The 14,962-nt window shown below is 45.2% G+C and overlaps 1 protein-coding gene across 1 annotated transcript in view; it reads right to left on the reverse strand.

The window, feature by feature from the left end:
* Positions 1-14,962, reverse strand: part of klf7a (Kruppel-like factor 7a) — a 33,409-nt gene that overhangs the window by 6,348 nt on the left and 12,099 nt on the right. Inside the window, exons 2-3 of the mRNA XM_034151041.1 lie at positions 7,688-8,339; positions 718-841 (exon numbers count right to left, since the gene is read on the reverse strand). Of these exons, the coding sequence (XP_034006932.1) occupies positions 718-841; positions 7,688-8,339 (776 nt within the window). The remainder of the gene's footprint in view (positions 1-717; positions 842-7,687; positions 8,340-14,962) is intronic.

Genomic DNA, 14,962 nt, shown 5'->3' on the forward strand with positions numbered 1-14,962 from the left:
ATCCGGCTTACAGGATAGTCTCTCCAATCACTTTGCCAACCTTGGATTTTATTTACAGCAACACACACACACATGTATTTTGGCTTATGGTAGCTTTGTTAATTCCCCAAATAAATGTCCAACACATAATTGCCTTTTCAAAGAAGGAATACCTAAATGTTTTATAAGCTGTGTTAATGGTTAATGATGGTCCATCGCAGTGATTTTCACGACCTGTGAACCCCAAATGAAAAAGTGGCGGATATGTAAAGAATTAAAAAATGTTACTATGGTTGATATTAAATTAATATTCTATTCAGTGATGTGTTATAATGGGTTCTACAGCCATTTTACACCTCGGTCCCAGTGTGAAAGCAGCCTCCAAATCAAGGCCATGTAGCATCATGTGAGTAGGTGCACTATTAATATGCTACACAGGGCCTAATGTGGGGATAGAGCAGAATAAGCAACCTCCCCATTGAAACACTGAGCAGGTTGTGTTTTGCGTATGTTGCTGAGGAGCACACATTAGTAATCCTGCCAGCACACTTTTAAACTGGGTCAGTACCAAACACATTTGGGTGTGTTATCGGCATCTTGTAGCGCTGCTCTGCGAAACCAAACTGAACACAATGGGAGCCCGCTGTGCGAGTGGAAGTACTTCAAAATAAGCGTTGGGAAAATGGAAGAAAAACATACAAGGGAGAGGAAAAGAGGGAGAGGTGTGTTTTGACAGACCTGTCACAGTGGTTGCACTTAAAAGGCTTGGCGCCGGTGTGTTTGCGGTAGTGCCTCGTCAGCTCGTCGCTCCGGGCGAATCGCCACTCGCAGCCCTCCCACGAGCACTTGTACGGCTTCTCACCTGGGGGATGAAAAAACACGCATAAGCACCTGTTTCATCGCCGCTCCACCAATCACACGCCTGTTTGTCGACTGTGGTCACCTCCAAATATGCCTCCAACGTGATATATTTCCAGATTTCAAGTCTACGTGCAGAGCTTCTATTTAAAATATATTTTAGGGTTTGTATTCTGCTTCACTGATATCCCTTTAACTTTTCCCCCTTTTTTCAGAGGTTGGAAAGAGAGCCGTTTATAAAGGAGATGGAGAAGCTCCCACTGGTCTTCAATCTTGCTGAACACGCAGAAGAGGAAGAGGCTAGAGACAAGTGGGGCGAGAGAAGAAGTGGAGAGAGAGGATGAAGGAGGAGGGGGGGATTAGAGGCAAGGTGGGTGAGAGGAGGTGAGATTGAGAAGGAGTCGAAGAGAAGTGCTGCAGAAGTGGATTAAGGCAGAAGAGGCTGCAGATAGAGGGAGGAGGTGGAGGGAGAGAGGGGGGTTGATAATTAGGCCAGTCACACGGCGTAATGGCAAGGAAGACACAATCCAGCCAGCTGCGTCCAAAAGATGTCACCTGCATCAGTCACATCCCATCTGGACCGAACACACTGACACACTGACCAGATTCGCTTGAGCTGCCTCGGCACAAAAAGCCAAGACTTAATTTGTTGAATGCGATTATCAAAAAGGGACACGATCAATGGATCCAAGATTGAGAGACAGTGTTTGTTTGGTGTCATTATCTGCACCAGCTGTTCAGGAAAGTCACCGGTCTGTTCATAAGGCAGAAGGTACAAAATCAATGCTGTACACTATATGCCTTTGTTCCAATTAAAGGTACATTTCTGGTGTGCTGTACTAAATTGCTGAACTATGACCCACTCAAGCACTTTGTATCAGAGTCAGTGAGCGGGCTATTAACAGGAATCATGTACAGTTAGATGGTGAGAAACAGAGGTGCATAGGTCACAGCCGTGTTGAGGTGATAAATGAACAAGTGTGAAAGGGATGGCCTCCGTTAGCAATTATGAAATGCCAAGAAATACCTCCAATGAATACAGATTGAAACGCTTAATCAATTGAGATTCATTTTTACACTCTTCCCTCTTAACTACATCATGTTATGTCAATTTGAAACTAAAACAAAAAACATTGTTGGCACTAAACAAATTTGTTGTGCTGAATTTAAGCACTTTTTGGTTTAGAGACCCAGGAATTAGCCCTATCCATCCATGCATGTCCCCATTGTGGCCACCTCCATACTGCCTTACTTCCCAGAAACACCCGGAGCAGCAGGTCTGGGCCATCCCACTCTGGCCAATGAAATTCCCGTGAGGCAGGGATGCCTGAATGTGTTGCCTGGCAACGGGAGCGAGGGGGGCTGGGAGCATGCATGTGTGTGTGTGTGAGAGAAGAGGGGGGGGGGGGGGGGGGGGGGAGTGCTGAAACATGAGGAGGCAGTAGTCAGTGCAGCTGGCTGGATCTGGCAACGGCACGCCGCCATGCCACCGGCCAATTACCAAGCACGCTGGCAGAGCACGGAGGCAGTTGCCTAGCGACGACAACCGTGGAGCTGTACAGGGCAAGATGGGGGAGGGAGGAGCGGGGGGTGAAAGTGATGGTGGTGGTGGTAGTAGTAGTGGTGGAGGTGCAGGAGGAGGAGAGGGAAGTGGGGGGGGGGGGCACTAAGAGACCAGAGCCTGCAGCAGTACATAACCACTCAGCTACCGACTCCTCCAACGATACGCTGCCCACGTTGCCTAGCAACAGAGCCCCCCCCCCTCTCTTCCTCCTCCTCCTCATCGCTCCTTTCCCTTAAGATGCCCTCGTACAAACAGGCAGGTGTTCTCAAACACACATTTACACACTCTTTAAAAAAGAAATGTTACACAGAGTTTGATTGGCAGTTTAAAATGCCAATCAGTATGCTAATCCACTGGATTAGCCCCAACTCTGCAACATAATCTGATTATGCTCTGTTACTTTTGGATTACTTTGCTAGTAAAACATACGATGTAGATTATGGAGCTAAGGGGATTATGTCTCCTCATTTAAAGCATCAGGATTGTGGTCGGATGCTGTTGTTAAAAAGCTTTGTTTATTATTTAATAAAATCCCAATCATCTCATTCAAAGCAGAAATCCTTTTTCCTTTCAGAGTTTGTTTTCTAAAGTAATCAAATAAGCAATATTTGTCTTCTGTAATCTGATAACTGGGTGTTTCCTGAGTCACTGTAATCCCATTATGTGTAATCTGTTACTTCCGAATGCTCTCACACACACACGCACACACACTCTGAGTCCAGCCTCTCAGGTGCCAGTGTTGAAGTTAATTGCATTCCCTCCATTAGCCGGAGCTGTAGCAGGGCAGCGGGGCCTCAGAGGTCATTAGAGGGGGGTCTCGGAGAACACTTTACAGGCTCCTGCCCACAACTACCACCGCAGGGCTGGAGATGAGAGGGGGGGGGAGGTAGACTAGAGAAAAAGGTAAGACAACAGATGGATGGATGGATGGAGAAATGTTGGAGCATGGTAAACTAAAAGATGAATGTGTTAACATCCATGTAGACATATTTCGACCAATGAATGTCATGATTACATGTGGATTAGACCAATAATTATAAAAAAATACAGAATCTTTATAAACGTGGGTTGAATTGGTAACTTTTCTATAGAAAACCAACAAAATGTGACCCTTTTTGTTGGTATTAAACAGGCAAAAGTTACATTTGTTGGAGCATTATTTATGTAGAAACATCATGCATTCTGGACCTCAAGTATAAAGACACCTGGACATCATATTGCAGTAAGATATAGAGCTAATGATTTGTGTTATTGACAAGTCATCCGTTTCTTAAAAATAGTCTTTCAATTCCAGAGCCCAAAATCCCCAAATAAAGCACTTCAATATGAAACGGCATGTTCTTCCATTGTTGGATGGAAGTTTGTTTGCTAAAAAACACATTTGGCCATTCTCATTGGTCCATCCATTTTCTATAGTCAAATCCTCAAATGGCTGGCCTGGGTCCAGAAAAAGAGAAGCAGAAAGTGTCAAAAGCAAGCAACAAAATTAAGAGTGGGAGGCAGAAGCATACACAGAGAAGACTGATACACAGAGAAGACTGATACACAGAGAAGACTGATACACAGAGAAGACTGATACACAGAGAAGACTGATACACAGAGAAGACTGATACACAGAGAAGACTGATACACAGAGAAGACTGATACACAGAGTGCGGAAGATTACAAAGAGCCAAGGAGGGAACAGAGGGATAGAGAGAACAGTTTGACTTGTTCCCTCACTCTGCCCAAAATCTAATTGTACCATTCCTTATCTGCCATAAGCCTATTCACAAAAAGCTCTACAGGGCACTGTCATTTCAACTCAGCCCGTCTAATTCCAGATTAAATCGTAGCCTTTTCTCCGTGGGTAATTTATGGAAATAACAACTAAGAAAAAGAGGATTTGAGTAATGACATCTTTAAACTTGTCAGGATAATGGCTCAGAGAATGGGGGAGCCTGTGGCACCGCTGTCTTTCTGCTGAAGAGGGTCGCGCTACTGTACCTCCCCCATTCCTGTCTTCATCTACTCTTTGTTTCACTCACTATCTCCACTTCTTCTGCCTTTTGTGTTTTTCTTTGTGACATGGCGTGTCGACATTTCCCCCCCCCTTTATCATTCCACTTTCCTGGTGTGAATAACAAGACAGATGTTGCTTTTATCCAACGCACCTGAAAGATACGCTTGGGGGGAGGGGTTCCTCTGGAAACTGAGCCCTTTTATGGTACTATATGAAACAGTGTGTGTCATTAAATGGTAATCATATGTGTTTTTGAAGAATTCACTGGATAGAGAATGAAAAAGGGCCACACTACACTAGCTTACAGTAAAGGTGATATTTTGATCCAAAAGGATATTCTTCATTTGTTCTTATTCAGATTGGCCAGTGTATTTAAAGTGCAGTAGTTTATTAGTTTATAATTCAGAGACATGGTTAATATTTGCAAATTTACATTGGGGAATGGAATAGTTGAAATAAATGTACTTCATGTTTCCAGTATGAACACAACCACTCTTTTCGTAGTTGTCAATAATAACAAAACCTAAAAACAATTGGAGTCACAACCTCCAGCAACAAAAGAAAAGCAAACCCAAATGGAAATAACAAAAGACACCACCACTCTGACATGGTTGGTGTAATCCACGTCATGTCCTGCCCCCTGCACGCTCCCCCCAGGCGCCAAAACCAAGTGAGAACACGTTTGACACGGACCATCTCCTGTTGTGTGCCAAATGTGTGAAAGGGAAACTCAACTCAACAGCTTAAAGATGACATATTAAGCCATACAAGGTATAATTTGTATGTTGTGCCTCTACTGTGACATGTCTCCATGCGTTAGTGTTCAAAAAGCTCTTTATTTTCCTCATACCTGCCTGTGCTTACCTCTTTTCACCCTCTGTCTGAAACCAGAGCCCAGTCTGCTCTGATTGGTTAGCTGGCCGAATCTGTTGTGATTTGTAAACCGCTTAGAGATGTCCCTCCTCTTAGCCTATCTCTTACAATGTGTTAGAACGCGAGAAGCACCAGTGTTACATAGTGATGTCGCTATGTTACAGAAGTAAACAAAGGAGTCCAATTTGAGGACTTATCGGAATATTGAGATGTCAGAATAAATGATTATCCTGTTTCATCCCTTATCCCTTGGCTTGTATTGACATTGGTAACGCACAGCATCAGTGGGCTGGTCTCCCAGGGTTTGCCCAGTTGGCATGGAGTTTCAGCACCACCGGGGAAATCAATGATCGCGTGTCTGTGCCCTTTGTTCCAGTCGGGCTCACGCCTAAACCTGTGGTGTGCATCACCGCGGGTGAGATCACACATACAGCGTGTTTGCTTCATTCTCAACATATAGTTGTTGACAAGTTGGCTCGGAGCCAGAGCTTGGAAACGAGTCGTGTGTGTGTGTGTGTGGCTTGTGAATTGGACAGCCTTGGTGATCCGTCAACCATTAAGTGTAGGGATTTACATGGAGGGTGGCGAGGACATTTAATTAGAGTCCTTGTAACTTCATTTAGCCTGATGGACGCTCTTTGCTGTACCTCCAAACACATAAAGAAACAGCTATATATTAGCAAAGACTGCAGGCCACCAAGCATTTCATTTGTTTCTCCAGGCTTGAGCGATTGGCTATCGTTCAGGTGTCATATTCAAAGAGGTAGGTACCACAGTCGGAGGAAGTATTCAGATGCTTTACTTAAGTAATAATACTAATAGTAAATGTACTTCTTATCTCCAACAGATTTGGATCTTCTAACCTTTCCACACAAATCGCTCTAGAGTTCAAACAAACCCTCCCCATGTGTGAGATGTGATGAAACCCAAAGGCTGCTGGACCCTAACCCTGCTAATTAATATTGCAAACACAGGCACCAAACAGCTATTCCTGTTTTCCTTCCCCTTTAATTGTTGGAATAAGCACACAGATGGCACCCCTCGTGACCCGCCTCCTACGACACCATTATATCCAACCTCAGATGGAGAACCACTGACCTAGACTTACAGTACAGAACGCACAGAGGACGGGAGCGCCTGAAATAAACCGGGGAAATGGAAGCCTATCCAGGTCAATCCATCCATCACTGCGCAGTTACTCAGACAGAGGACAGCTCCTCGACAGGGGTCTGAGTGGTTTGGGATTGAGATGGAAGAGCGAAGGAGTTATAGCTACTGAACCCTCCCCCCTTCCGTCTCGAGAAAAACCTTGACAGGAAGGACCCGTCCTGGTTTTAGGTAGAAACAGCGGGATAAGAAACGTGGGTTTTCTTAAATCATCACATTTTTATCGTACATGGTGATATTTTCATAGGGCAACAAGGGGACTCAGCCTTAAGCCTTCGCTGTGATTACTTGGCTGATTTTCTCTTTATATTTCTTATCACTTTATGTGGTTTTGTACTTGTTCCAAGAATGTGAAGCAGGGGGATTTCCCTCAATTATCTCACGTCAGGTTATCTAGGAAAGGATTTATGGAGACACGAAATTCTTAAAGTTTATCTCCACTCAGAAACCTAAATAATGAACCATCAAATTTGTTTAAAAGTAGACATAAACATACAAATAGAGGCATAGATTGAGACATAAACAAAGTAGGCTGATTAAACAGAGACAACACTGTCTACATGTGTTAATATACCCTCAAAGACTTGGATAATAAACTATAAAATGCTTTTCCCCATATAATATACATCTCTGATTTACTGTCTGAGATTTTAAGGCAACACCACGATACATTTCATTCTGATAGACTGCTCTTTCAGTTTCTATTTTCAGTGCACACTCTCCGGCGGTGTCTCCTCCAGTGTGCAGCAGTCATTTAGCTTCAGGATTGAGCCTTTTTAGCCTGTCACCAACAATGAGTGTCAATCAATTTTATCACCTGCAGGTGTATCAAGTGGCCAGCTCTGGTAGGAGAGGTGTCCTCAGAGCTGCCTGGCTGAAAGTCCCATAGGGCCACTTACTGATAATATAGCTGGAAAAGCACTAATATTCTCACACACACGAGATTATGAAACCTTGTGTCTCTGTACGACTCCTATAAGCATACACACAATGTTGTATATTAATGTGAGCTGTGTGGGCAATTCTGAATAATTATATTGCACCAATCCTGAAGCTAAATGCACATTAAAGAGTCCTTGCAGAAAAGAGCATTTTACTATCTTGTGCTGAGCAAGCAAGCTGAAACATTTTTATGAATTTAATGAGCAAACAATTGTGTTGGCAAAACCCTAAAAGCTGCTTAAAATGAAGTGAAATTGTATCTTGCAGGATAATACAATCTGAAAGACTCTTTAGACTCTCACCTGTGTGTGTCCTCTGGTGGGCCTTTAGGTGGGAGCTCTTGGTGTACACCTTCCTGCAGCCGTTGAATTGACAGCGATGGATCCTCTTCTTGTTCTCCGGTAGCTCCGCCACCCCGATAACACACGCCGCCCCCTCCTCTTCGTCCTGCATCCGAACCGGGAGCGAGTGCGCCGCCACCAGCCGAGCCGCGCTGAGCCCCGCCTTCCTGGCCACGAGCTTTAGGGTCAGCGTCCCGTCGGCGGAGGCTGTCAGAGTCTGGCTGGGTTTGAAGAGGTGTCGGCCCAGTTCTGGCGACGAGGGGGGCGTCAGGGAGGTGACGGCGCTCAGCTGCGCCTGGTGGACCCCTTCCATCGCTTCTACGTTTTCCAGGCCTTGGCCCTTAAGTTTGAGGTCTCTTTTCATTGCACCAGAGGAGGGGATATTCTTACGCGTTGGGCAGAGGATGACCGGAGGAGGGCTCGGGGGCTCCGGAAGGCTGGGCAGGTCTGGCAGCAGGGCGTCCGTCAGCTCCTCCTCGCCGTCCTCCTCGCCGTCCTCCTCGCCATCCTCCTTCAGGTAGGCGGGAGTTAGTAGGCCGTCCAGGTCTTGGTCGAAGAGTTCTGACAGACGCTTGGGCTCCGTCTGAAGATAACGCTCCAATTCTAGGCAGGTCTACAAGACAGAAAAAAGACTTCAATTAGACCCAATTCAGGTACATCTGCACTGAAAATGCCCACTCTCAAATCCCACTTGACAATTTCAACAGCCATCAGGTCGTTCGATACGCCTTTCACACAGCACGGAGAGGAAATCTGCATGGTGCCATCCACTCACCCAGACAGGCAACTTAGCAGCTCTGCCAGCTGTCACATGCGCACACGCACAGATAGCCACCAAGACAGCCAGGATTACCTGGCAGCCACAGCTCGACGGCTGATTACACACTGATTGATTGCAACCGCTGTAGCGCGGAACGAAAGCGAGCCGAGTGGATAGCAGGCGGAGAAGTCCTAAACTGAACAGAACTCCTATCAAACAACATTTTATAGAGCTTTGACAAGCCATGTGTGCAGCGGCTTCCACTGAGCCAAGATAGGAAGATTTATTCAGCTGTAGTGTAGTTATGGTCTGCTTCATCCCTATTACTCCAAACACCTCTCCCCTCGGAGGGCAAATAAAAGGCTACATCCCCGATTTGTGCGAACTGGCATCCCGAGAAGTCTATTACTTCACAACAAGCTGGCAAGGCTCTGAGAGGAGAGCAGGCGAGGGGGAAGAGACGCCTCGTGTCCAACGATGAAGCTATTATGTTTGAATGGACGCCACCAGTTTGATCCCAGGGATCGTTGTGTTGCGCTTGTAGCCACTAACACATTTTGACAGCTGAGATGGAGGCTAGCAGCTCCACTGGGCGCGTGTTACTTGCCACTTCATTTGTGTGTAAATAGGCACTGACAGACAGAGTAGCTAGTTCCATTATCAGGAATAAGGTTGTGCAGACTGAACACATCAGAGGCATTTACAATCTTACACCCCCCGTTCGCTTCCTTGTTTGCACCTCTTCTAAAAATAAAACTTCACGTTTTTTCTTTTTAGGAGGGCGGGTGTCTGTTGCTAAGGGAGTGTCATTGCTCCTCGAAGTCGTTTTCTTCCAGGAACAAAAAGGGATTTGGAGTTGTTTTCTGACTGTTTACAGTATTTGCATATACTGACATCAAATTAAAAAGCTGCTTCCACATCTACAGCGAGAGGTGGAGATAATGCCTCCTTCCTCCACTGCACGCCTACATGTTTATATTTATTTATTTCCTGTGATGGCTTTAAAAAATAACTTATTTTCATGCACTGTGTGAGGCCGTGATGGCTGAGGCCGGTGAGTCGTGATGTTCTTTTTTCCTTTATTCTTTTTTCCAATTAAATATTGAAGGCATTGAGACATGATGAAGGGGATAGCATGCGACGGTTAGAGGTACATGTATAGGCCAGCACTATCTTTCAACCCCCCTTCTCACTCAGTCTTACCATCACCTGCCTCCCCCCTATCGATTCCCCCAAATCTTCCTTTTCTCCCTCCTTCTCTTTGTCGTCCTCTCTTTCTCCAAGGTGAGGGCTAATTATCCGCTAAAACCGGCCCGTTAAAGGAGACTTTATTCAGCAAAACGCTGAGGACTGCAAACCAAGGTGAGTGTGAGGTAGAGATAGTTCAAGAGAGCGGAAAAGAGGATAGAAACGGATAAGTGAGAGGGGGGAGGAGGAGGAGAGTGATAGAGGGACGGGGCGAAGTATAGGCGAGGAAGGTGTTGACTTCATTTTCTCCATGGGGGGTGAATCCTTTTTGGAAGTGTGACATTTGGCATAACAGGATCCTGTCAGCGGGCAAGCCACAGGCAGCGCAGAAAAGAGGTTTCATGCGCAATGAATCATGGGTTACGACCCGAGGATGTGCCGGGGTGTGACAGCGGAGGGGGGGGGGGGGGGGGGGGGGGGGGAGTGTGCATACTTTACTTATACGCATACATGATGTTTGACAAGGTAAGAGGGATAAAAGAGGCTGCAGGTAAGGGGGGGTGGCAGGTACGGCAGGCTTAAGCGTGTGGCCAATTCTTCCCATCCTTCTTTCCACCCATCATTCCATCAAAGCCCTTCTCCCCCTCCTCCCTCCTCCCCCAGGTGGTGACATTAACATTGTAAGAGAGAAGGTCATGCAGTTGATCAGCGGCTCTTGTGTGTGGAACGGTGTGGGTGTATGTTCTGTATGTAATTTATGCTAGTTTGCTGTGTGAGAAGCATAATTATGCTACCCCGTGCGTAATTATGCTGCTCTTGTGTCCGCATGTTTGCCGGAACACCTACACACCGAGTACAGCAGCGTCTATTTCCTGAGTGTGTGTGTGTGTGTAGGCATAAGGAATCAGGAGCCAAAAGCATGGCCAAGATAGAGGAGCGCTCGTGGCTCGGTTTGGACAAACGCCGATCTGGACGGCCAATATCAATTGGCGCTGCATAAAGCCAAGGTTGGTTTCCTAAAGGGCTTTCGGGATGATTCCCTCATGCGAGCCAGGATAAGCTGAGACAATCCAATGGCTGATCCAGCAGCCCCACCTCTACCTAAAACTGGAGGAATTGGGTAGGGGGAGCAGGGCAGTGGGATGACAGATTCACGTTCTAGTATTGTTAAGCATTTCCTTTGAGCAAGAGAGTCATCAACTTCGGGTCTGTTCTCAAACATTTTACATTACTGCAATCTAATGACCATTAGACCTGGCTCAAGGGAAGGTGAGGCCTTGACCGAGAACAATAAAAGCTTTTTAAACGCTTTAAGGTTTGAAAAAACTTAAATGAGATGATATAAGTGACATTTTACACAACCTTGACTGTCGCTCTGTATTTTAAGAATGTATTCTAAAGTGTTTCCCATCGTTTTTAAAGCAAAACATTCCCTATTCAAGATCCTCCACGAACCCTTAGGTCCTCGGGCTGCTCCTACAAAACACATCTTTTCATATCGTTTTCTATTTAATATGATATTAAGAGTATTGTCAAGCTGTCTGTTTTTATTTCTAATGCTTTTATGTCATTCTTAGATAATAGACTCTTATTTTATGTGCAATATAAATAAAGATAATTCCTTCCTTAATTTGTTTCACTGTACTATGAACCCTACACTAAAGCAGTTATCATTATAATGTTATTTACACCCGTGCCAACATGTTTTCCATGAAAAGGCCAATCAAGATCCATCACAACAAGTTATTTCATCACAAATCACATTCAGGTTATGTCAGGTAGTGTCTCTTCTGAGTGGCTGCGCGGTGAAACACGGCACCTAACTAAGGTCAATGTTGACACTGATTGAAGTTTGAGCGTTCAGGCATTAAATCCAAAACAGCAGCGCTACTGCAAGGTGATGTTGTCACTAAGATTAAGATGAGTGCGAGCCTGCTAGATGTTCTGTATCTTTGAGCTTGACTACTCATGTTCAAATTGCCTGATTTGTTTGACCAAAAGTAGCAAAAAAACAACTAGAAACTAATATCAATTGAAATGATTAGTCATTAATCGATATAGTTGAGGTAAGTCTTAACTTACTTTGTCATTTGTTCTTGTTTTCTAGCCATTAACAATGTCACTTCCAGGAAAGGGTAATGAGTTGAGCACAGCAGCAATTAATTGCACTGCTAATTAGCGTGACGATTTTCAGCTGCGGCTTCAGTGACTGTTAGCCTTCAAGCATGTTAACAATGGCATGCTGTTAGCAGCTTTGTATCAAGGAAATAGAGCTGTCAGTCATAACTGATAGGTGAATGATAAGCAAGGTTCATTATAACCTTTCTTTGTCATGAAAACATTTAGAAGAGGGCACAATTCAGCGTTGTTTAGCACAGTTTGGGCATCGACACAAGGCTTCTCTCTACCTTCCTCATAAATTAACATAAATCTTATTTGTGAAAGAAAATCATTGTGAAAACACCAAACTCAGCTGCAGAAACACTAGTGTATTCACACAGATAGGAAAAACATATGTTAGGGTTAGGGTTAAGGTCATGCCACTAACAGTACATATTGTCCTCTTTACGCCTCAATTGTTCTATAAATAATTCAACAAAACAAGCTGAAACAAAAGCCAATAAAAAGGAAAAAAAAAGTCACTCGTAGATTATGTTTCGTACACACGCACTCTGAATAACACATGCGTAAAACACCTCAGGTTAGCAAGGCTTAAAATACGGCAGGTGTGACAAAAATACGCTGATCACGAGACACACTTCTCCGGCTGAGAGAGCTGCAAACCAGTCCTGATTCACTAACTTCTAATTCCTCTCTCCCCTCTGCCTCACCCTCTCCTCCTCTTCCACAGGGCCCTTGGCCTGGCAGCTGATCCCCTCTCCTCCCCTTCACATTTGGCCTGTGCAGAACCGCCTGCCATCAGCATCAAAGCGGAGGATGCCTCCCAACTGTTAGCACCCCGCTACGTTGCTAATAAAAAGCCTGGGTTATAAATATGAACAGAAGAGCATGCATAATGCCCTAAAGGAAGGCCCAAAACACCACTTAACAGATAGATGTAATGGGGTGGATACGCCTCATTAATTTTAGGATAATCGTGTTTAGTTTTTAGATGCCGTGATAGAGACAAGGTGCTATGAATAATATCCAGCGCTGATGCTAGCAGGGTTGAAAAGGGCAGGAGTGTGGGGGGGCCCTGAGCTGGAGGGGGGTGATGAAGCACTATTGTTTAGAGGGGGGGTGCTGTCACATCTTCTCAAAGATGACCAATGATTCCCTACAGCAGGGATTGAGATGTCATTCCTTATGCTAAGCTAACTGGCTGCAGATTCATATTTCCTTTGCAGACGTCTCTAAAAGAAATTGAATGAGGTTTTTTCACTTGTATCTGCCTAATATTGTATTTTCTTGTGATAGTTTGTTGTTGACTTTTGATGCTTTGGCCACGAAACAGTGTTTTCACAGAATGAGCTTTTGATTGCCGTCATCACTTTGCACAAATTGCAAAAAGATTTGTTTTCAGCAACAATATGACATTTTGATTGCTTGGTTCGGCCATGTCTATATCTAGCAGGGGTTTGATTATTCATTTTGAAAAGTAAGTAACATTCACGTCACGGATGAATTAACAGCGGCTTCTCCGCAGCTTCGCTTCTCATCTTCTGTTGTTTCACATTCAACTGTTTATTGCTCGCTGCATGATTTCATTTAAATCGCACAATGTCATTGGTCACAGAAAATGAGAAGGGCTTTGTCTGATTCACGGGGTGTGAATGCAATATCGCTGCTTTGATTAAAATCCTTCTGAGAAATGAATCACAGTTTTATCTTTAACATAAGGCTGTACCTAGGGTTTGGTGACATGGCACATAAGTAATTTCACAATGCTATGCCAATCATATATTCTCTAAAATAACCATCATTATCAGCATGCTTCTATCTATATAAAAACCAACATGTCATATGCACATATATGCTTCTAAAGTTGGCATGTGGGAGAATTGGAAAAGATGCCATATCCAGTCTCATGCTGGCTGCTTTAAAGAATGACGCGATCAATGGGAAATCTAACCTTCATTGAACCAGGTCACCAAATTGTCTTATCTCCTTTCATCTCATTCTTTTGCTTTGAGTTTTATAACTCACTCTTTGTCTGTACTGACTACGTTTACGGCCATCACTATTTGTAATTCAGCACCACCCTTGGCACTTTTATCGAAGGAAAAGTTTGGGCAGGCACTTAATTCTCTGTCACCGAGTGTGCATGTGTGTACCATGCGAGTGTGTCTATGCACATGTGTGTGTCTTATCCTGCCATGGGGTGTTATAGGGCCTATGTCTTCCATTGATTTGGTGAGCCAGGCCAAGCCATCACTTTGAGGTGACAGCTAAATGACCAGTAGCCCGAGGCAGTGGCCATCTCGCCAGCAGCCTTTGTGTGTTTGCGTCGCAGTGCCTAATCGATACCAAATGATACCGCGCAGGAGCTCATCAGCGGTGGCCGTCACAGCTGACAGGGACGGTAATCTATAGCTTCACTGAGCAATACTTACCCCCCCTCCACACGTATACACACACAATCTCAGAAAGCACCCCTCTCTTCTAAGCTGCCCTTAAGGGTTTTTTAACTCAAACTCACCAAGAGCTCCGACCCCAGACTCATTGGAGAGCAGCATGGCGTCACCGGTGGATCCCAGTTGCGCGGGGAACCTGCCTTCGGGGGGCCAGGCGGAAGGGAAGGGTGGGGTGGCGGGGTGGGGAGATAACGCTTCATTTTTCCCCGACACTGATCTGAATAGCAGGGCGCCCTTGCTTCACCCTTATTCTCTACGGAGAAAGCGGCAGGGGGTGCGGTGTTTGGCTGGAGGGAACTTAGAGCTCCTGATTCCCCAACGGGGCTCCGCAACAACGAAGCAAAGGAGAGACAGAGGGAGTGGAGACACAAAGAGACAGAGCTAGAGGGGAGCTAATTTATCTGAGATAGCGGGACAGGTGAGGGACGGAGAAACAGGTCTCTATATGCGAAAGATTATGAGTAGAAAGTTCCTAGGCGGTGAAAGTAGTGGCAAAAATGTACTTTGTAGATAGTGGAGATTGAAACACCACAGACAGGAGACAGGAAACCTCCTCGTCCTCCTCCTCCTCATCACTGACTAACAGCTCCATCTCTCCAGGCAGCCGAGCCTCACCTAGCTGCAGATAACGCGGTGCGGAAACAGCTTAATTACACACACAGCCTTATCAGGCGACATTAGCCTCACAGTAATAATCAGGGCCGCCGTCAGCCT

The sequence above is a fragment of the Trematomus bernacchii genome, unplaced genomic scaffold, assembly GCF_902827165.1.
Source record: "Trematomus bernacchii unplaced genomic scaffold, fTreBer1.1, whole genome shotgun sequence".
Lineage (NCBI taxonomy): Eukaryota > Metazoa > Chordata > Actinopteri > Perciformes > Nototheniidae > Trematomus > Trematomus bernacchii.